The 23,778-nt window shown below is 44.4% G+C and overlaps 1 protein-coding gene across 1 annotated transcript; it reads left to right on the top strand.

The window, feature by feature from the left end:
- Window positions 1-1,178: 1,178 nt before the first annotated feature.
- rims2b (regulating synaptic membrane exocytosis 2b) lies at window positions 1,179-23,192 on the top strand (the record flags this gene model as incomplete). The annotated part of the gene is given in 35 exon segments (XM_079176359.1): window positions 1,179-1,225; window positions 1,317-1,485; window positions 1,489-1,491; window positions 1,558-1,750; window positions 1,927-2,181; window positions 4,658-4,722; window positions 5,410-5,529; window positions 6,109-6,208; window positions 7,419-7,542; window positions 8,081-8,127; window positions 8,753-8,841; window positions 8,936-8,971; window positions 9,138-9,268; window positions 9,574-9,745; window positions 9,942-10,092; window positions 10,214-10,237; window positions 11,488-11,550; window positions 12,669-12,795; window positions 12,963-13,070; window positions 15,638-15,688; window positions 15,786-15,854; window positions 16,006-16,065; window positions 16,281-16,390; window positions 16,866-17,711; window positions 18,158-18,199; window positions 18,352-18,429; window positions 19,562-19,584; window positions 19,666-19,733; window positions 21,048-21,200; window positions 21,289-21,473; window positions 21,699-21,834; window positions 21,995-22,107; window positions 22,217-22,318; window positions 22,633-22,772; window positions 23,004-23,192. Coding segments are annotated over 35 exon segments (4,389 nt in total).
- Between the last annotated feature and the right edge of the window lie 586 nt (window positions 23,193-23,778).

Genomic DNA, 23,778 nt, shown 5'->3' with positions numbered 1-23,778 from the left:
CTTTGTTCCATGTGTTATGAATGACTTCATATCTTTCTTTATGAAAATAAACTACAATGTGTATTCTTGCTAATGAAGGAACATGTTTTAATGGAGCTCTAAGAGGTCAGACGACGTTCTCACTGTTGTTGTTGCTTCTCGTTCTGTTGATTGCTTCCAGCAGAGTCGAAGCTAAACTGTCTCTACCCAGATAGCAGTCGACTCCGGGGCGGATCCGCCCTCAGGTCGGCAGATCCGCTGTACTGTCGCACTCAGTTCGGCCATGCGCACCGGATACGGGCCGCCCACGGATCACGCACCGTCTAACAGCGAACTCGCTGTGGACACCGGGCGGATCTGCACATCCAACGCGCCTTTTTTCACTGAGGGTTCATGAGATGTTTGATCTGCTTGTGATTACAGAAAGAATCACTTCTCACTCGTCGCCACAGACGATGAGATTATGAAACACAACGAGGTGTTCAGCCCGGCAGCAGAGGAAGCTCCAGCAGGCGTCACTGTCAGCATCCTCCTGACCAAACATGTGTTATACATGTGTTATACATGTGATACATGACCGGTATACTGATCCTGAATCTAAACCACTATGTAGCCTCATACTGATCCTGAATCTAAACCACTATGTAGCCTCATACTGATGGATTTGTTTCGTTCCACACAGCACCAGCCGGGTTACGTCAGACTGACACACACACACTTCGTGAACCGTCCATAGATTCTGTCGCTGTCGATGTTTTTTGACGTCTTGTGTTGTCGTTTTGTGGTTTGTATGATTTTATTCTTGATAAACAGAAATATCTCATCATTATTTAGCTGTTCAGCCTCGTGAGAGTGCGACGCCCTGCTGATGTTCTGGATCCGGGGCGGGGCATCGGTTCTGATCCAGATTATAAACCTGAGTGTGTGTGTTTCAGTGTGTGTGTCTGAGTGTGAGGCTTCAAACAACCGACGGACAAACTGTAAGAAACTGTTGTTTTTGTATTATTATATGATTTATTTCTTCTTTTTGTTCTGTAAATATTATTTATTTGTGTTCTGTATTGTCTGCTTATTCGTTCCTTCATTTGATTAAGTTCACATTTCTTTGATCATTCATCAGTTAACTGATTTTTTTAAATAATTAAGTCCCGCCCACACCTGAGGGAAAAATCTCTCTACCAACTCCGTAGTGTGTAAAGATGTCTCCTTGTTACAACGACAGAAAATGCCTGAAAGCTGCTGTCTGGTGGGCTGGACTACCAACAGAGTACAGAACCAGAACGAAGTTTTTATGAAAGTACCAACAGAGTAAAAGCTCCATTGTGTGTGATTGACAGGTCCAGCCCCTCGGGGTGGTATCATGATGGTCGGGTGGGCAGGATGCCTTGCTCGCCCTCTGATCACGGTCTGGACCGCCGTGCTAGGTCGCCACGCGGCGGTCATGGTAACGAGGAGGAGGAGCGTGTCTGGAAGCGACCAATCAGAGACGGACGAGATCGCTGGCATTGACAGGTGAGTTTGATACGGCGGGTATTTTATTTAATGGATTGGTTTTTAATTTGACCTCTTGTGGTCCAGGACCCCCCTCTAGACCAGGTCCAGGATGAGCGTGAGCGGCGGGAGGAGGAGGAGTTTCAGGCTTGTTATCGTAGCGACCCGAACCTGGCTCGTTACCCAGTGAAGCCGCAGCCGAGCAAGGAGGCCATGAGGATGTTGACTCAAGTCTCCTTGGAAACTGTCGAGCCCGACCACCTGAACCTGAGACACACAGGTAGAAACACACCTGAACCTGAGACACACAGGTAGAAACACACCTGAACCTGAGACACACAGGTAGAAACACACCTGAACCTGAGACACACAGGTAGAAACACACCTGAACCTGAGACACACAGGTAGAAAGATGACCCTAACCCTAACCTGTCTGACTTGTGCTTTTCCACTTAGCTCTCTGTCAGAATCGGCTTCAGGGATTGGTCAGATCTAGAAGTCAGAGGTCGTTCTCTGTGGACCGGGCAGCCAATCACGTCAGCCCCACATCTCACCACCGCAGCCCGTTACCTCGGCAACATCTGGACCCAAGCTCCGCCCTCAAGAGGAACAAAAACAATGAGAGTGCAGCACAGACTGGGCGGAGCTTCAGCAGCTCAGAGGAGGAGCTGGAGACCACGCCTGACTCCACCAGCTGTGAAAAGCCTGACAGTGAGTGGCTACATGCTAAGTGCTAGCTAAATGAGGCTAAGTGGCTACATGCTAACTGCAAGCTAAATGAGGCTCGGTGGCTACATGCTAAATGTTAGCTAAAAGATGCTAGGTGGCTACATGCAGAGTAGAGAGCTTTCATCTTACTGTGTTGTTATATTATATTAAATGACACAAATAGGACAAAAGATCTTCAGGTTCCTCACGTTCCTCACGTTCCTCATGTTCCTCACGTTCTCCCAACACCACAGTGACTTTGTGTTCTCTCTGGCAATAATTAGCTCAGCATGATAATCCTCTTACAGCTGAGCTCTGGGTTTCCCTGCACGTCTTCTACAGCTGCTTAACATGTTGCTGTTAGTTACCGTTGCTGAAGATGTTGCTGTTACAGTTGCCCAACATGTTGCTGTTATTTACAGTTGCTCAACATGTTACAGTTGCTGAACTTGTTACAGTTGCCCAACATGTTGCTGTTAGTTACAGTTGCTAAACATGTTACAGTTACAGTTGCTGGACATGATGACGTTACAGTTGCTGGACAAGTTGCAGTTACAGTTTTTGGACATGTTGCAGTTGCTCAACATGTTGCAGGTCCTGCAGGTCGTCTATCAAGACATTCGGCGTCATGTTAACGAGTTAATCTGCTGCCTTCCTGTCATTGGGCCAGAAGTCACCTGGTCAGAGATAAGCTGCTCTGATTGGCTCAGAGGGTTCTTGCGCCTCCTCTCAGGTTGGGAGGTGACGGAGCAGCTCAGAGTTTCTGCTGCTGCCCTTAAGACATCCGGAGAGTAACAAGAACCAGGAGAATATTTATCTCACCATCAAACCGGATCGGCCCAGGTCCAAAGAACCGTGGAGGATCCTGGAGATCCCGTCTGATAATGTGATCCAGACTAGAACACCACCGCTGAATCACCGCCTCTACTGCTGCTCAATTGGATTAAAAGAAGAGAGAGTGGATTAACAAGCTTGGCTCAGGAGTCACTGTGAAAACAGAGACTGCTGGAGGAACTCACCTGTTGCCCAACCAGACAACAACGGGTCTGCACACCTGACGAGCAACATCACAGCAACTTCAGGATCCTCCGTTGATCAGGAGGTCTGGAGATTTCATGGCGATCTGCTGGATTTCTGTGGCTCAGATCTGGTAGTCATGCAGGAGGAGAGGGGCGGGATCAGCACTGTAATGTTGACAACAACTAGCAAACGTCCACCAGCATCTAGTTTACTGTTTGACCAACCAGATCACTTTTAGACTTCCAAACTATCTACATGCCAAGTCACAGTTCAAGCTAACAGCAGGCTAACAACAGGTTAATAACAGGCAAACAGCAGGCTAGTAACAGGCTAACAGTAGGCTAACAGCAGGCTAACAACAGGCTAATAACAGGTTAACAGGCTAATAACGAGTTAATAACGAGTTAATAACAGGCCAATAACAGGATAACAACAGGATAATACCAGACTAACAAGTGTGCAGTGAGTAGGAAGCTAGCTGAGCATTATGCTAACATTACGCGACAGACAGCAGGATGGGATCAAAGTTTAGAATCAGTAAATCTCATTTAGAAAGGTTGAACTGCTCAGCCTGCAGACAGAACTCAGGACAAACAACACCCACCAACACTGTGAGGAGGAGCTGTACGTTCACCTCTTCATCCTCCTCTTCATCCTCCTCCTCTTCATACTTAATGGCGCTCAGACAGACCTGTAAGTGGCTGCTGTGTGTGTGTGTGTGTGTGTGTGTGTGTGTGTGTGTGTGTGTGTGTGTGTGTGTGTGTGTGTGTGCGCGCGTTTGTGCGCGTCTAAAGCTGCTTGTGTGTAAAGACGGATTACAGACGACATGTTTCCATAGAAACAGAATGAGAGTAGGTCACACGCCATTTTATGGGTACCGTTGCCATAGCGACTAGTGAGGTGCGCTAACTTCTGTATAAACTCACTTTGGACTCACTGAGGTTCCGAACCAGCTGAAGGTTCAGAACCAGCTGAAGGTTCAGAACCAGCTGAAGACCCAGAACCCTCCGAAAGGTTCAGAACCCAGCTGAAGGTTCAGAACCAGCTGAAGACCCAGAACCCTCCTAAAGGTTCAGAACCCTCCTAAAGGTTCAGAACCAGCTGAAGGTTCAGAACCATCCTAAAGGTTCAGAACCCAGCTGAAGGTTCAGAACCCTCCTAAAGACCCAGAACCCAGCTGAAGGTTCAGAACCGTCCTAAAGGTTCAGAACCCAGCTGAAGGTTCAGGACCCTTCTGAAGATTCCCCACCGTGCTAAACCAGAACCAAAGTCCACGACCTTGATTGATGGATTTTGTGAGCGTTGCATGTGGGTCCTTGACATAGTGTTGGAAACAAAACCACCGTCCCTCTGGTCCAAACTCTCATGTCTGGACCAGCAGAGTGTCTCTGAGAGCCATTTAGTTCCTCTTCTATTATTATTCCACTAGAACCCTCTGGCCTCTTCTCTTTCCTTCTAGGAGACATGGACGGCCAACGGTGGGATCGTGGTTCCTGGCACGGCGAGCCTGCGCCGCTGTCCATGGTAGGACTAAGCCCCACCCATTGACCAATCTAAGCCCCGCCCCTTCTATTGGTCCATCTAACCCCACCTCCATCCTGTCTGTCCCCTCATCATGTCTGTCCCCTCATCATGTCTGTCCCCCATAATAATAATAATGTCTTTTTATTGTCATGTACATATACACATACACAAATCTTGACCTCTGCATTTAACCCATCCCTAGCTTATGGGAGCAGTGGGCTGCTGAGAAGCGCCCGGGGTTCAGTGTCTTGCTCAAGGACACTTCGACACATGACACGTCCCAGCCAAGGATCGATCCTGTCTGTCCCCATCATGTCTGTTCTCCATCCTGTCTGTCCCCTCATCATGTCTGTCCCCTCATCATGTCTGTCTCTCATCCTGTCTGTCCCCTCATCCTGTCTGTCCCCCACTTGTCCGACTGATTGGAACTCTGTCAAAGAGACGTCTGTAAAACTGTTGACAGGACGCCTCAGACGGCATTATGTCTCTTTCTATTATGAGTATTTGATCCGTGGAGGTTTATGTTTAAGGTTTAATATTTATTCTTTATTGTTGGGTCGATGCCCAGAAAACAGAAACTTTGTCACCGTGTTCACCAGGCGAACAACTGTCCCTTTAGTATCCACTCGTATAAACGTATGATTGGACTGAACGGTTAAACGACCACTTGTGTTTATTGTTCATCAGCAGCCGGTCACATGGCAACAGTCCAAAGATAGAGAGTGTCTGATTGGTCGAATTCTGCTGAATAAGAGGATGAAGGATGGGACAGTTGCCACGGATATGGGATCCCTGCTGGGACTCAAGGTGAAGTTCTTCTTCTTCTCCTTCTTCTCCTTGTTATTCTTGTCCTTCTTCATCTCCTTCTCCTTCTGGTCCTTCTTGTCCTTGTCCTTCATCTCCTTCTCCTTCTGGTCCTTCTTGTCCTTGTCCTTCTTCTTCTCCTTCTTCTCCTTTTTATTCTTGTCCTTCTTCATCTCCTTCTCCTTCTGGTCCTTCTTGTCCTTGTCCTTCTTCTTCTCCTTCTCCTTCTGGTCCTTCTTGTCCTTCTTCTCCTTCTCCTTCTTCTCCTTTTTATTCTTGTCCTTCTTCATCTCCTTCTCCTTCTGGTCCTTCTTGTCCTTCTTCTCCTTCTCCTTCTTCTCCTTCTTCTCCTTGTCCTTCTTCTTCTCCTTCTCCTTCTGGTCCTTCTTGTCCTTGTCCTTCTTCTTCTCCTTCTCCTTCTGGTCCTTCTTGTCCTTCTCCTTCTCCTTCTTCTCCTTGTTATTCTTGTCCTTCTTCTTCTCCTTCTCCTTCTGGTCCTTCTTGTCCTTCTTGTCCTTCTTGTCCTTCTTTTACTTCTTCTTCTTCAGTTTAGTGCCTTGCTGATGGTCAGTGTGTTGTCAGGTGGTCGGGGGGAAGGTGATGGAGTCTGGTCGTCTCTGTGCGTTCATCACGAAGGTGAAGAAAGGAAGTTTGGCTGACACTGTGGGACACCTGAGGCCAGGTAAACACACACACACACACACACCTGAGAATATTTTAGAATAACTCTTTCAGCTGTAACCCCGGCGCTGTGAAACAGACCTGGGAGCAAATTTAATAATTACATTCATCTCTTAATCCAGTTTGATAAAGATCAGGTTACACTAATATTATTAGTATTATACTGTTTGTAGAACTAACTTTTCTGCTTCCATATTTGTTGGCGTTTAGTCTTTTTTAACTGAGATGATAAAAAACACACAAGCAGCAATCTAACAGTACCATTACATTTATAGAGCCACTAGAACACTAAACCCTTAGATATCCTCTCATTGAGCAGCAATCTAACAGTACCATTACATTTATAGAGCCACTAGAACACTAAACCCTTAGATATCCTCTCATTGAGCAGCAATCTAACAGTACCATTACATTTATAGAGCCACTAGAACACTAAACCACTAGATATCCTCTCATTGAGCAGCAATCTAACAGTACCATTACATTTATAGAGCCACTAGAACACTAAACCCTTAGATATCCTCTCATTGAGCAGCAATCTAACAGTACCATTACATTTATAGAGCCACTAGAACACTAAACCCTTAGATATCCTCTCATTGAGCAGCAATCTAACAGTACCATTACATTTATAGAGCCACTAGAACACTAAACCCTTAGATATCCTCTCATTGAGCAGCAATCTAACAGTACCATTACATTTATAGAGCCACTAGAACACTAAATCACTATATATCCTCTCATTGAGCAGCAATCTAACAGTACCATTACATTTATAGAGCCACTAGAACCCTAAATCACTATATATCCACTCATATTCATATCATATATTCATAATGTGTCTTACAGTCACAGACTGGATGTGTTATGTTACTTTATGTTTGCTGTGGTGGTTTTTATAATTATTTTTCACAGCTGACAGAATAAGACGACAACACATTCATTAAAAGTTACAGTCACATCTATGGAGCTCTGGATGAAGCTTTATGTTATGAATCTAATATAATTATCATTATGTTATTCTTCCTTCATTTGTCAGTTTAAACTGTTACTTTGTATTTGTCTCATATTATTGTTTCTTTTTTCTTTGTAAAATATGTCTGTTTCCTTGTGCTAGCAGTCGTTGTGCTAAGCTAACCCTTGTACTGTAGTGTTCTGGTTGTTTTTGTCGCCATAACAACAGAAATGTACTCACAGATGTCTTCTCTCAGGTGATCAGGTTCTGGAGTGGAATGGTCGGCTTCTCCAGGGAGCGACATTTAATGAAGTTTACAATATTATCCTGGACTCCAAACCAGAACCACAGGTGGAGCTGGTGGTGTCCCGACCTATCGGGTAGGTCACAGGTCCATGAGTCGAACAATGTTCCTTCATAGTTCTTTAGATTATCAAACCCGTGTATATGTATTTTAACATTCACAAAATAACATGTGGACGTAGCATTAGCACTGTGCTAATGTGAGACCAAAGACTGTCCAGATAAGGTCAGAATGAACGAGCTGGTGCTTTTTAGATGTTAAGATTAAACCTTATGCTCCGATCTGGATCCTCCTTGAACCCTGTGACTCAGTGACCCGGTTCCTTAGTGAAATACTTAAAGGAGACTCTCCAACACGCTCAGTAAGCTTAATGTGGATCACAGAGAACATTATGTATAATTACAGTGTTTTATTTGGCCATGATAATTTTACATGTTATATTATGTCACGTGGAGCTGTGTGTTCTCCTGATATACTTAAATAACTTTCCATTTAGACATAAAGATGCAGTACAACACACCACAAACTATATGATTATTTTCTCACATAGCTTTTAGTCCACAAAGAACCTGAAATTCTGTTCCGTTTTTAACAGATTACTATTTCTTTTCCAGAGATGTTTTAAAAGCAGCGGAAAGCTCCCATGTCCAGCTGGACTCCAGTAAGTTTGTTATTCAACATAACCACCAGAAAGAGACTTAAAACCACCAGAAAGAGACTTAAAACCACCAGAAAGAGACATAAAACCACCAGAAAGAGACTTAAAACCACCAGAAAGAGACTTAAAACCACCAGAAAGAGACTTAAAACCACCAGAAAGAGACATAAAACCACCAGAAAGAGACTTAAAACCACCAGAAAGAGACTTAAAACCACCAGAAAGAGACTTAAAACCACCAGAAAGAGACATAAAACCACCAGAAAGAGACTTAAAACCACCAGAAAGAGACATAAAACCACCAGAAAGAGATTTAAAACCACCAGAAAGAGACTTAAAACCACCAGAAAGAGACATAAAACCACCAGAAAGAGACTTAAAACCACCAGAAAGAGACATAAAACCACCAGAAAGAGACTTAAAACCACCAGAAAGAGACATAAAACCACCACCAAACGATCACACAGACTCAAAAGCACCACAAAAGAGACTGAAAAAGGCTAAAAGAGTCACCAACAGTTTGAATAAAAGTAATAGAGCACAAAACACAAAATGTTAAAGGAGAAATTTAAATAAGTCTGTAAGAATACAGCAACTTCTTGGCGTCTTCTCGATATTCTGTGTTCAGGTTCGAGTTCCTTCGACTCTCAGAGAGTTGATCCGTTCATCTCTGTCACGTCTCCCATGAGCCCCAGCGTTCTCTCCAGGAGGATGTCTGTAAGTTTACCCAGCATTTATGCACCACCACACGGCACAGTCCACAGCAATCAGCTGCAAACAGATGTTTCATTTTGATGTGTGTGTGTTTCAGAGTGGTATCAGACGTCCTCTGGTTCCCCGAATTCAGGTAACTGTAGCTTTAGAGAGGAGTTTTATAGTTATAGTGTTGAACAGGAAGCAGTTAGCCAGTAGCTGCTGATCAGAAACCAGTAGCCACTAACCCGTTACCAGTACAGCTGTGTGGGGTTCTGTAGATGATGCTGCTGTCCTGATATGAACCCCGTGTGTTCCAGGTGAAGCTGTGGTACGATAAAGTGGGTCTTCAGCTGATCGTCACGGTCCTCGGAGCCAAAGCACTTCCTGTCCGAGACGACGGCCGACCCAGAAACCCCTACGTTAAGATCTACTTCCTGCCAGACAGAAGGTAGAACTAGAACCCGTCTGTGGTCTAGGTGATCCTTAGAACATGAAGGAGGGTCAGTGTTACTTCTAGAAGTGAATGTGTAGAACTTTGTTTGTTACATTATTCCAACATATTTATGATCAGTTATCACTGATGGTCGATCTGCTGTTTATAAAACATCACTGACTTTATTCAGGACGGTTCTCTGTCTCCAGGACCGATTCAGGGACTAACTTAGGCAGATATTGGTGATGAGGCCCATCAGTTCATCTGCAGATCCTCCTGCTTCATTCTGTGTAACCAGTGGAGGTCTCCTATCTTTACAGTGATAAGAGTAAGCGCAGAACAAAGACGGTGAAGAAATCGGTGGAACCTCGGTGGAACCAGACCTTCATGTACTCTCCGGTCCCTCGACACGAGTTCAGAGACCGGATGTTGGAGCTGACGGTCTGGGATCAGGCCCGAGTTCGGGAGGAGGAGAGCCAGTTCCTGGGAGAGGTCAGAAGACACGGGGAACATAGAACCCGACATGTTCCACCTGTCTCTTCTTAAATAGTGTCCTAAGTTTGATCATCTCAGCTGTCTCTGTTATTTATGATGCGTCTCTTGTCTCTTGTCTCTCGTCTCTGTGTCTTGTGTCTTGTCTCTTGTCTATGTATCTCTTGTCTCTGAGTCTCTGTGTCTCTGGGTCCAGGTCCTGATAGAGCTGGACTCTGCTCTGTTGGACGATCAGCCTCATTGGTACAAACTTCATGATGTTTCCTCTGAGCTGCCCAGCACCTCCCCCTACCTGCAGAGGAGAGGACTGCAGCCTGAAGACAGTCTGTCCAGCAGAGGGCTGCAGAGTGAGACACACACACTAACACACACACATTCCTGTGGTTTTTGGTCTTCAGTTCATCATCTTTTTTTTATTATTCTTCTGTTGTTGATTTTGTTTTACTTTTCTCCCATGATGCTTTGCAGACAAAGGTCTTTACTATAACTCAGGTAATAACAGTTACATTATATTACATTACAGTCATTGAGCAGACGCTTTTATCCAAAGAGACTTACAATCAGTGTTTTCAACATCGGTATTCAAGAGAACTACTAGTCACCAGAAGTCATGAGTGCATCTCCTTTAAACATCTAAGAGCATAAACCAGAGCAAACGTACAGAAACAAACAAATACAATAAGTGCAACGAACTAATACGACTACGCTAAGTGGAAGGCTCAGGGTGTGTGTGTGTGTGTGTGTGGCTACTGAACTGTGAATCATTCAGAATGTAAAACATCAGTAGATTTATTAAACAGATGTTTTTACTTCATGTACTCTCAAATCTGAAATCAGGCCACGCCCCCTGTCCCTCACAAGGGTCAGCTGACTGCTATCTGAAGATAAAGTGGACTGATTGATTCTGCTGTTTCTTTGTTTGTTGGGAGTTCTGATGGTTCCAATCTTCAAAACTGGAAAGGACACCTGATCAGGAGGCTTTGAGAGGCTTAGCCAGTCCTCTTATATGAAGTGGTTCTGGATTCCTGGAGAGGTTCTCAGGGGTCCTTGATAGAGTTTGACAGGTTCTAGAAATCGTTTTCTGGAGGCTTTTCGAGCAATTGTGGATTTTAATAGGTCGATATAAAAACAAAAGATATGAATCTTCAAAAAGATCCAAGTATACCAAAGGGTTCACGACACCTCAGTACTATTTGAGAGGTTGATAGGAGTTCAGGTTCTTGGCAGGGGTTCCAGGATTGGTTCTTGTCCTTGTCTAAGTGAGTCCTCAAGAATCCTCATGATCTCTCTTGGTTTCCTCACAGGGTTTTCAGTTGTCTTCAAGGTTGTCCCAGGAGTTTTCAAGAGGATTACACAGGTCCTTGAGAATTTTCCAGCTGTAAATGAAGAAGTTTGAAATGTCCTTGAGGCGGTCCTTTATAGAGTCTCACAGGTCCTTCTAGAGATCCTTGTAAGTTGTTGGAAAGTGCCTCACGTTGTCACAGGGTTCTTAGGTCACTAGCATTCCTGATGGGTTGTTGTCTTTAAGGTTTTCCCAGGTGGGATTTCAAGGTTCTTTAAGAAGTTTTCAGTGGTCCATAAATCCTTGGAGGAGTTCTGTAGGTTCCTAGTAGTGTTCTAAAAGGATTCTGTGGTTAAGGGGGTTTCAGGAGTCCTTGAGGAGTTTCAGGACCCTGGACCCTCATGTGGAGGATTATGAGGAGCTGCTTCCAGGCCTAAACATCCTGTCTCTCTTTCTGCAGGGTCTCAGAGGATCAGTGACAGTGAGTTTTCAGACTGTGAAGACGGCATCGGGGTGATATCAGGTGAACTTTATGTCCCATCATGCACTGCAACTCAGCCCAGAAGATGTCAAAGTGAAATTCAAACGTCTGTGTGACCAAGCCCTCAGAGCCAGACTGTGTCAGGGTCCATGGTTCAGTGTCCATGGTTCAGGGTCCATGGTTCAGTGTCCATGGTTCAGTGTCCATGGTCCATGGTTCAGTGTCCATGGTCCATGGTTCAGGGTCCATGGTTCAGTGTCCATGGTTCAGTGTCCATGGTCCATGGTTCAGGGTCCATGGTTCAGTGTCCATGGTTCAGTGTCCATGGTTCAGTGTCCATGGTCCATGGTTCAGGGTCCATGGTTCAGGGTCCATGGTTCAGTGTCCATGGTTCAGTGTCCACGGTCCATGGTTCAGTGTCCATGGTTCAGGGTCCATGGTTCAGGGTCCATGGTTCAGTGTCCATGGTTCAGTGTCCATGGTCCATGGTTCAGGGTCCATGGTTCAGTGTCCATGGTTCAGTGTCCATGGTTCAGTGTCCATGGTCCATGGTTCAGGGTCCATGGTTCAGGGTCCATGGTTCAGTGTCCATGGTTCAGTGTCCATGGTCCATGGTTCAGTGTCCATGGTTCAGTGTCCATGGTCCATGGTTCAGGGTCCATGGTTCAGGGTCCATGGTTCAGTGTCCATGGTTCAGTGTCCATGGTTCAGTGTCCATGGTCCATGGTTCAGTGTCCATGGTTCAGTGTCCATGGTCCATGGTTCAGTGTCCATGGTTCAGTGTCCATGGTCCATGGTTCAGGGTCCATGGTTCAGTGTCCATGGTTCAGTGTCCATGGTTCAGTGTCCATGGTCCATGGTTCAGGGTCCATGGTTCAGGGTCCATGGTCCATGGTTCAGGGTCCATGGTTCAGGGTCCATGGTTCAGTGTCCATGGTCCATGGTTCAGTGTCCATGGTTCAGGGTCCATGGTTCAGGGTCCATGGTTCAGTGTCCATGGTTCAGTGTCCATGGTCCATGGTTCAGGGTCCATGGTTCAGGGTCCATGGTTCAGGGTCCATGGTTCAGTGTCCATGGTTCAGTGTCCATGGTCCATGGTTCAGGGTCCATGGTCCATGGTTCAGTGTCCATGGTTCAACTCCCGCTCTGTTTATCTCCAGACTACAGACTGAATCGACGGGACTCCACCCTCTCAATGCCGGAGCAGGAGATGTTGTCCAATCACTTCCCTCGATCCGATGTCGTCAGGATGAGGTCACGGTCGCCGAGCCAACCGCCTCCTCTCAGGTAACCAGCTGTGTGTGTCAACCAATGAGAGACTGAGCCTCCTGAAAGGCCTCACCTTCATTTCACTACACTCACTGTCACTTTCTCCTCACATTCCGACCTTCACTACCCTCTGACCCCCAACACCTTCACCCCTGTCCTCTGACCCCCTGACCTCTGGTTGCCAGTGGTAACCCTCTGTACCCGTTGTACCGTGAGGACGCTGTGCGTTTGCTACGAGGCTCCAAACTGAGCCGAGCATACTCTGATGCCGGCCAGTACAGCAGCCTGGAAAGGTAACTATGAGAAACACCTGGGTCACCTGGAGACTGACCAATCAGCAGACAGTCTTCAAACCAGCCAATCAGCAAAAATATATATCTAAATAATAAGAATTTATGACTAATTATTTAATCAAAACATCTCCCTGATACTGCTGGACCAGTAAAATACACGGTTACATGGTTTGAATATTGGTTGTAGTACTGGTTATAGTTAGTGGTGTAACGGATCACGGATTGCCATTTCAAGGCGTCATACTTTAACGAACTCCTCCTAGAGATTTAACCTGATTGACTTCAGACTTGGTCAGTGTGCTCTTCAGACCTTGGCAGTGAAAAGTTACTCAAAGATCAAAAAAGTTATCGTACTATGTATCCGTGTAGTGGCGTCAAAAAAACACCATTCGCCACGAAACAGGAAGTTGTTGTAACTCAGCCGTACATTGTCTAATCTGCTTCAAATCTCTCAGATCTCATAACTGACCCTGAACACATCTATATGACAATTTAGAATCATAGCAATAGCTCCACCTAGTGGCAACAGGAAGTTATAGGTTGTGTACTTTTACATCCTGCTCCTCACAGATTAATCAGATTCCTCTAAAATGTTGCCAGGAGAGCCTTCAGACCTTGATCATGCTTCATTGAGAACATTATAAGAAGTTGTCGGAGGGCGGCGACGTGGCGGCTCGGCGAATTTCAATCCTTCGCCATGAACGAATAAACTGATGTAACTCGACTCCACATCATCAGATCTTTACCAGATTTCACATGTTTGATTAGACTCCAGGCCTGAAGACATCTGCAGGCCAATTTTTAATCATAGTCATAGCGCCACCTACTGGTAACAGTAAGTTAAAGTCTCTATACTTTGGCTTGTTTCTCTTAGTAGGTAAATCAGATCAACATCAAACTACTTCCACACAAATGTAAGAAGTTCATAATGCCAGTTCATGAAGCTTTTGATGTTTCGTGGAACGCCGTTGCCGTGGTGACGCAGTCTTCGCCATGAAAAATGAAGGTAATTTTGAGAGGCTAAAAATGCTCGAAACATAAGCAAACTTGGCCCACAGAGTACAAGCCCGAAATGTAGTTATATAATATGATATTAATGCTTCAGAGTGGAAAATCGTCTCAATAGCGCCCCCTACAAAATGTAGACGATGTAGCCCTCGCAGTACATTTCACCTAGATGTATAAAATGTGGTAAGCAGTTGTATCACATGAAGACTCCGGGGTCCATGCTCTAAACCCAACCGGAAGTCAGCCATTTTGAATTTTGTATGAATTTCTCGTGGGTTTTTTTTCCATTTCCAGGTGCTGTACTACAAACTCCTCCTAGGGAATTAATCAGATCAGCTTACAATTTGGTCAGAACAATCTAAAGACCTTAGTGATGAAAAGTTACTAAAAGCTTGAGGTTTCATTGAACAACATGGACTTGGTGTAGCGGCCATTTTACATGGTTCGCTATCATCCATCAAGCTGTTGTAACTCAACTGTACTTTGTCAAAACTGTCCCACACTTGACATACTTGATTACTGTCATGATTTTAGGACTTCTGCATGCCAATATTAACTCATAGTCATAGCGCCACCTACTGGCAACCACGGACGTAAGCAGGATTCTATAATTCCAGCGGCCCAAACACTGAACTTATTAAAAGGGTTTGTGGGCACACCATGAGAAAAAGACTTCTCTGATCTAAATATGTGCAAACTAAGATGCTTGGGGAGCAAAAGTTAGATAACAAAGGTTCTCAACCCGTCAGTGGGCATTAGAATAAATGATCTGTCCAGAGCTTCTACAGGAGAATCAGGTTAAATATTACAATGAATGCTTCACATTACAATCTAAAGTTACAGAAGAGCTTAAAATGAAAACAGTGTTAAATTAAAGTGTTCAAGTAAAAGCAAATACACACTGTTCTGTTAACTTTAATGTAAGTCCAAATACAATCAGCAGCACAGCAGGGAGCTGAACCCCATCCCATAAACTGACAGTCTGTTATGTTACAAACACTGAAGCGCATTCACGCACATTCATTTTCTTAATGATCTTAACAGGCTTACATTTATGATTGTATCGGAGGTTCACTCAACACATTTGAGGCTTCAGACCTGGCAACATGATCTTGCTACGCTGCTGATCGACGCAGGAAATACCATCTAACTCGTGCACGCAGTGTGTGAGGGTCAAAGAAATGCACCGTGAGGTTTGTGATCCGTTGCACCCCTAGTTATAGTACTGGTTGTAGTACTGGTTTAAATACTGGTTTTAGTACTGGTTATATTCTACTTGTGCTACTGGTTGTACTTCTGTTTTCAGTCATAGAATATTGTTTTTAGTACTTTTTTACTACTGTTGTTGCTGGTTTAAATGGTGATTGAAGTACTGGATTTAGTTTTAGAACTGGTTATAGTACTGGTTTTACTAGATATAGTTCAGGTTATCGTTCTCGTACTGGTTGTAGTACTGGTTATAATACTGGTTTTACCAGATATAGAACAGGTTATTGTCCTCGTACTGGTTGTAGTACAGTTTGTAGTACTGGTCTCACTGGTTGTCTCTGTATATTCAGGAGGGCTCTGAGGAGAGCGTCCGTTGCCACCTCACTGGATTTTGATGACAGGTATTGCAACTGTAGTAGAAATACTCACAGTAGTAGTACTTGTAGTATTAGTAGTTGTCATCATATTCTCATGTACATGTGTTTTTCTGTGTGTAAGATATTTAAACGGTCCGAACCAAACTCTCTGGACAAAACAAATGATTAACGGGAGCTGTGAGGACTACAGGTGAGAACTTTCATTCTGTCAGGGGGTCAGAGTTAAAAGGGGGCGTGGTCTATACAGGTGTGACCCCGTAAGGGGCACACCTGTAGAGACCAGTAGGATCCCCCTCAAGGTGCAGGTGGGTTTGGAGTTCTGACGTGTTTCTGCTCTTCAGTCAGGGCTTCATTCCCGACTTCCCCTACGAACCCGAAGCCTACGACGAGGAACCGTTCAGGTAAACAGACAGTGGACAGGTGTAGAGGATGTTAGCAGGTCTTCAGAAATGACTAGCGTAGCGTAGCATAACTGAAGCACAAGTCTCCATGAACATCTTCCTTTATCGTCTGTTACTATGACTACGACCACTTTGAACCCTGCCCTTGCAGGCGCTGCCTTGCTTCCCTCATGTCAGGTTGGTTGTTTGAGTCCTGCTGGATTTTCTTCCAACAGGTCGAACCCTCAAGGCGGATCAACCCAGGCGAGTCCGACAGGATCTCCGGTCTTTGGCCATCGAGGACGCCAGCTGCCTTATGTCCCGCCCAAAGGAGCTTCAGACATAAGTACGTACGTTCGATACCTTTTAGGAAATGGCAACGGACAATTCTTGTGGTTCCTGGTGCAGCCAGCAGATATCTGGGTACTTCCTGTCCTCGTTGTTTAAGGCCCTGATCGGACAAGGTGGTTGGCTGCAACCTTGTATTCGCAACCTTGTATTCGCAACCTTGTATTCGCAACCTTGTATTCGCAACCTTGTATTCGCAACCTTGTATTCTTCCTGGTCCTGGTCCCAGTGATTAGCAGGCTAAGAAAAGTAGCACATAGGTCCTTTACCCTTGCAAAGTCCTCCAGCTCTCTCTGGGCGATCCTCCAAAAACCTCCACCTGAATGTGGTGGATTTGACCCCCCCCCTGTTTTATTAGTTTATCTTTCTCAGGTAAAGGTGGTTATTTAACTTCCAGGTTCAGGTACTACTATCTCATGGTTTGTTTTCATTCGTCTGTCTGATCATCTTTTTTTTCTTTTGCTGTCCATCAGTTTTGACCACACCCACCACAGGATCACCAATTGGAACTGTTGCCCCTCCCCCTGTCCATAAACAAGCCCCACCCCCTGTCAATCATCCACTGCCTCCTCTGATACGAATACAAGCCCCACATCCTCCAGGAACTGCCCCCCCACACACACCGGTACTAGCCCCAGCTCCGCCCCCAGCTCCGCTACAAGTCCAGGCCTCGCCCCTAGCTCCTGGACCTCTACCCGTACCTGCTTCGACACCAACACCTGTCCAAGCTCCGCCTCCAAGTCCTGTACCTCTACCAGTACCTGCTTTGACTCCAACACCTGTCCAAGCCCCGCCTCCAAGTCCTGTACCTCTACCAGTACCTGCTTCGACTCCAACACCTGTCCAAGCCCCGCCTCCAAGTCCTGTACCTCTACCAGTACCTGCTTCGACTCCAACACCTGTCCAAGCCCCGCCTCCAAGTCCTGTACCTCTACTTGTACCTGCTTCTACTCTAACACTTGTCCAAGCCCCGCCCCCTGCTCTTGCCCCTGTCCAAGTGCCACCTCCAGCTCTTGTACCTCTACCTGTACCTGCTGCGACTCCAACACCTGCCCAAGCCCCGCCTCCAGCTCCTCTACCTGTACCTGCTGCGACTCCAACACCTGCCCAAGCCCCGCCTCCAGCTCCTCTACCTGTACCTGCTGCGACTCCAACACCTGCCCAAGCCCCGCCTCCAGCTCCTCTACCTGTACCTGCTGCGACTCCAACACCTGTCCAAGCCCCGCCTCCAGCTCCTGGACCTCTACCCGTACCTGCTGCGACTCCTGTAGTCCAATCACTGCCACCACCTGAACCTGCCCCTCCCCCACAGACTCCAGGTGAGTCCATCACAGGTTTAATGTGTGAAAACAATGTCAGTGTAGAACCATTAGAACCAGTAACTGGTGACTCAGAGACAGATCTGTGTGTGTCAGACATGCTCTGTCATTTATTCATTTATTCATTCGTTCATTGGTTTATTGGTTTATCGGTTCATTCATTGGTTCATTCATTCATTCATTGGTTCATTGGTTAATTCATTGGTTCATTCATTCATTGGTTCATTGGTTAATTCATTCATTGGTTCATTCATTTATTCATTCGTTTATTCATTCATTCATTGGTTCATTGGTTCATCGGTTCATTCATTGGTTCATTCATTGGTTCATTCATTCATTGGCTCATTGTTTAATTAATTGGTAAATTGGTTCATTTATTCATTGGTTCCTGTGTTCATCTTTGTTTCATCATCATGATGTCATCACATCCCACCTATCCATGTCAGATCCAGACCGATGCCCAACGACACCTGGAGGGACCAGAAAAGGTAAATCAGAATCTCAGGTGGATCTGATTGTTGTCTCAGTGTGTATGTAGAGATGCTCAGAGTTCTTGCTGGTTTAACTGGTTTAACTGGTTTGATATCAGAAGGTTCAGTTAAGAGTCTGACCAATCATCTCTCTCTTTACCATGATGCAGAGGTCACATGGGAGGACCAGCTGAACAAAACAGCCAATGGTATGGCACCAACTGTTAGCCACACCCACCCCCAGACAGGTAGCTCCTCCCCCTTAGTTATGTGACACATTAGTGATTAAAGGGAGTAATTAGTCTCAGTCATCCATTTAATCTCGTTGGGTTAATTGATCCCTTCACCAATATACCATCTATTCATCCATCATTGTCCCACATTATAAACAAGAGTGTGGATATTTGAAGAATGATAACAACAATATCATTAATAAATAAACAGGAAGAACAATTCAACCGAACACCAGTCAGCAACTGACATTTAATTAAAAGAAGCTGGTGAAGTAGCAGCCTTCCATTCCTCGGCTGAGTCGTAACGTTAGCTCAGTGGTGCTACGTGAGCTAGCTCAGTGGTGCTACGTGAGCTAGCTCAGTGGTGCTACGTGAGCCGTCCACGGGTTCATCCCTCATTTCCTGGTTTGTGTGACTTGAAGTATTTGTGAATCATTTCTTGTCTTTCTTTTGTGTTCCATCCGTCCGTCCACTGTTGTAATGTGAAGGGGAGGAGCTACCACCGAGCAGAGGAGGTAGAGATTCTGTCTTCAGTATTTAAACTTCATGTCTCAGTCTTAACAGAAATAAGATGTTTTACATGTTGATCTTTCTGGTGACGTCATCGTTACTCTGTTGCTGAAGAAGAAGGTAAAAACTAGAAGACGCGCTGCTGAAAAACCTGGAAACTGGTTATTGAACTGCATTAAAATAGTTCATTATTAGAAACGTTGGAAGCTAAACTGTTAGAGGAAGTTGAAGATTATTCGAAGATGTTGTCTTATTTATTGCAACTGTAGGAAAATATGGAAAGCTTAAAATTTGATCAAATTACTATCTAGGGTCTTTTATTTTGAAAATGCAGCTATGTGTAGGCCCCCCTGATAAACTCCTGTTACCATGGTGGGGCTTTTATTTTGAAAATGCAGCCACGAAAGACGAAGCTGAAGGACTAGTTTGGATGACCTTTAGTCATCTCATTGGTTCATGCCCAAAAAATACAATTTGTCACTTAAAGTTTTTGTTTGAATGGTTTCTGTTGTTGAAAGTGGAGGAAGTTATCAGTGATGATGTCAGACGATCATACTGTGACATAACTCTGCTAAACCAGAACTATGACGTCATCAGTGTGATGTTATAAACAAACTCTCCTCTTCTGTCACTGCAGCTGTGACGAAGGATCCATCAAAGGTGAGAGCAGAGTGACATCAGTATTACATCACTGATGATGTCATACACCCGCTCACCTGTTGTCTTGTCCTCTGTCTCCAGATGAGGGACGGTCTGTCTTTTAAGTCATCAGACAGTGATGTCAACGATGTGTCGGTCACGAGGATCAGGTGAGACCAGGATCCAATCAGAGTAAAGTTTATTAAGATTACTTGTTTCTAGACAACAAACCTACTTGTTTAAGTTTAGACAACAAATCTACTTGTTTAAGTTTAGACAACAAATCTACTTGTTTAAGTTCAGACAACAAACCCACTTGTTTAAGTTCAGACAACAAACCCACTTGTTTAAGTTCAGACAACAAATCTACTTGTTTAAGTTTAGACAACAAATCTACTTGTTTAAGTTCAGACAACAAATCTACTTGTTTAAGTTCAGACAACAAACCCACTTGTTTAAGTTTAGACAACAAATCTACTTGTTTAAGTTTAGACAACAAACCCACTTGTTTAAGTTCAGACAACAAACCCACTTGTTTAAGTTTAGACAACAAATCTACTTGTTTAAGTTTAGACAACAAATCTACTTGTTTAAGTTCAGACAACAAACCCACTTGTTTAAGTTCAGACAACAAACCCACTTGTTTAAGTTTAGACAACAAATCTACTTGTTTAAGTTTAGACAACAAATCTACTTGTTTAAGTTCAGACAACAAACCCACTTGTTTAAGTTTAGACAACAAACCCACTTGTTTAAGTTTAGACAACAAATCTACTTGTTTAAGTTCAGACAACAAACCCACTTGTTTAAGTTCAGACAACAAACCCACTTGTTTAAGTTTAGACAACAAACCTACTTGTTTAAGTTCAGACAACAAACCCACTTGTTTAAGTTTAGACAACAAACCTACTTGTTTAAGTTCAGACAACAAATCTACTTGTTTAAGTTTAGACAACAAACCTACTTGTTTAAGTTTAGACAACAAACCTATTTGTTTAAGTTTAGACAACAAACCTACTTGTTTAAGTTCAGACAACAAATCTACTTGTTTAAGTTTAGACAACAAACCTATTTGTTTAAGTTTAGACAACAAACCTATTTGTTTAAGTTCAGACAACAAACCCACTGGTTTCTAGACAACAAATCTACTTGTTTAAGTTTAGACATCAAACCTACTTGTTTAAGTTTAGATAATACTGTTAACTCACGCCTGTACCGTCAGCTAAAGAAACCCATACTTCCCATAATGCATTGCTTATCCTCCAGCATGTTTTAGTTAACACGTTAGCATCTTGTTATTTGAATACCCTGTTTTTAGTTAACACGTTAGCATCTTGTTATTTGAATACCATGTTATTAGCATGTTGCTTGTTAGCATGCTCTTGTTTCTGTTATTATGTCAGAATGTTTTTGCTCTCCATCATTCCGTTTCTTGCGGGATGTTTCATCCGCGTACTGCTCTATTCTCCTCTCATTGGCTACAGCAGTCGGGCAGAGGCTCTAGAGGGCCAATCGGTGGAGTTGGGGGCGGGGTCAGAGGTAACACAGGAAGTAACGGTGGCAGAAGAGGGCACAGCCACGCTGCAGAAGAGCGAATCAGTGGAGGAAGAAGAGGAGGTGGAGCCTGAGCCTCCAAAGTAAGTAAGCAACAGTAGTGCCCTCCCCCACACACACGCACACTTCACAGGGTTTCACAGGTGTGTTTGCTCCTCCCCCTTCCTGCAGGGCGGCACCGGCCTCTGGAGCTCCTCTCACAAAGTCGTCCAGCGTCGGAGGCGAGATTTGTTCGTTGGGGAGAAATGACGACGACGATGACGACAAGAAGCGACGCTCGAGCTTCGGAGCAAAGATGATGGGAATGGTTGGACTGGGAAAGAAGAGTCAGAGCGCTTCCCAGTTAAACCCTGAAGGTGAGTCCAGACCTCTCCATTCAACGTCTCCGTCCACACTCATCATGGAGACTGAATGGATATTGTCCAACGTACCTGCTTGTTTACGTTGAGACAACAAACCTACTTGTTTAAGTCTAGAAAACAAACCTCTTTTTTTAGCTTCAGAAAAGCACGCAGAGTTACCAGCTCATATTCACATCTTCTTCTTCTTCTCCCCCCCCGCCCCCCCCTTCATTTATCTAGAGGAAGAGAAGAAGAAAAAGGTTGTGAGACTCCCTGTCCAGAGGAGTGTAGAAACGGGTTTAGCCATCGAGTTTAAATCACGTTTTACACGACAGCCGAGCCGGGACCCGGACGCCGACGACCCCAAACCTGGAGCGTAAGATATCCTTTCTCCTGACTCACTCTACCACGACTGTGTCACTATATATTTCACTCTTTTTAACCTCTCACTCCTCTTTTTCATGTGTCACTCCTCTCTTTAACCTCTCACTCTTCTCTCACTCCTCTCTTTAACCTCTCACTCGTCTGTATTTCAGGCTGATATTTCCAGGAGTGAAGTTGGCGTCAGACAAACATTTCACCGGTTTCCTGGATGGATTAGGCCCCGCCCAGCTGGCTGGACGCCAGACTCTGGCCACGCCCCCGATGGGTAAATAACCAATCAAAACGTTATTTACACTTTATATTTTTATTGTTAATGACTGTTATCTGTGACATCATATAACTTGAGCCCTTCTGATTGGCTAATTGGTGGTCAGGTGACATCCAGATTGGGATGGTGTACAGGAAGGAGCGTCTGGACGTGGAGGTGATCCGAGCCAGAGGGCTTGTGGGTAAACAAGGCAACAAGAACACTCCAGGTGAGAATACTACACACTACTATTATACTATAGTACATACTATCGTACTGTTCTACATACTATCATATTGTAGTACATACTATCACTGTACAACATACATCACACTGTACTAAATACTATCATACTGTAGTACATACTATGATACTATCATACTGTACTACAGTATTACATTCTTTCTTACTTTTCTTTCTCTGTGTATATGTGTGTGTTTGTGTGTGTGTGTATATATGTGTATATATGTGTGTGTGTGTGTGTATATATGTGTATATGTGTGTGTGTGTGTGTATATGTGTGTATGTGTGTGTATGTTGTAGCTCCCTATGTGAAAGTGTATCTGATGGATAACGGGAAGTGTGTGTTGAAGAGAAGAACTCGGATGGCAAGAAAATCTCCTGATCCACTTTATCAACAACAGCTGCAGTTTGAAGAAAGCCCCGAGGGAAAAGTACTGCAGGTACTATATACTATATATATATATATATATATTATACCACACATTGTACACATTGTGGGCGATGGTGGCTAAGTGGAGAGCAGGGCCGTCTTTCAGTCAGAGGCTCGGCGGTTCGATCCCCGGCTCTGTCGCATGTTGAAAACTGCTCCCGTAGAGTCTGATTGTAAGTTGCTTTGGATAGAAGTGTCTAAATGACTGTAAATGACTGTAAATGTACACATCTGTCTCCAGATCATCGTGTGGGGCGACTACGGTCGGATGGACCATAAATCTTTCATGGGAGCTGCTCAGATCTTATTGGATGATCTGGATCTGTCCGTCATGGCGATTGGCTGGTTTAAACTGTTTCCTGCCATCTCATTGGTGGATGCCGCCCTGGCCCCGTTGACCAATAAGGAGGTAGAGGGCGTAAAGTCGTAGTATCGACAGGATCCTCCTCTTCTCTGATGACATCATAGCGATGACGTAACAGCTGGTGTCACCAGGCGTGTGGCCACAGAGCAAAGGATACTGGGAAAAGAAAAGACAGTAGAGGCCATGTGACCTCCAGCTGTGACCTCCAGCTGCCAGCCAATCACAGCAGAGACACCGACATTAGATCATAGAGAACAAACAGACAGAAGAAGGTTCTTGAAGGTTCTACAGATATCACTGACAAGATTCAGGTTCTTGAAGGTTCTTAAACGTTTTTTTCTGAATCTTTTTGGAACATTTGTTTTGAATGTTGGAACTTTTTAACAAACTGAACTTTATCTTCTTTATCTTCTTTATCTATGGAAGCTTTTATAAATATTTACTTAAAGTTAAACAGTAAATGTGTTATAAAGAGTTTAATACTCTTCATAAAGTAAACAAACTATCTATTCATAAAGTTCAGTTTGTTTCATAATAATCTCTTCATAAAGTCAATAAATGATTTATTAATACTCTTTTCATTAGTTAGTTAATAAACAGCCAGTCATCACTCAGCTGCATGTTTCATCTCGTTGTTCTATATTTACATCTG

The sequence above is a fragment of the Pholis gunnellus genome, assembly GCF_910591455.1.
Source record: "Pholis gunnellus genome assembly, chromosome: 16".
NCBI classification, from domain to species: domain Eukaryota; kingdom Metazoa; phylum Chordata; class Actinopteri; order Perciformes; family Pholidae; genus Pholis; species Pholis gunnellus.
This window is presented reverse-complemented; position numbering and strand designations above follow the sequence as displayed.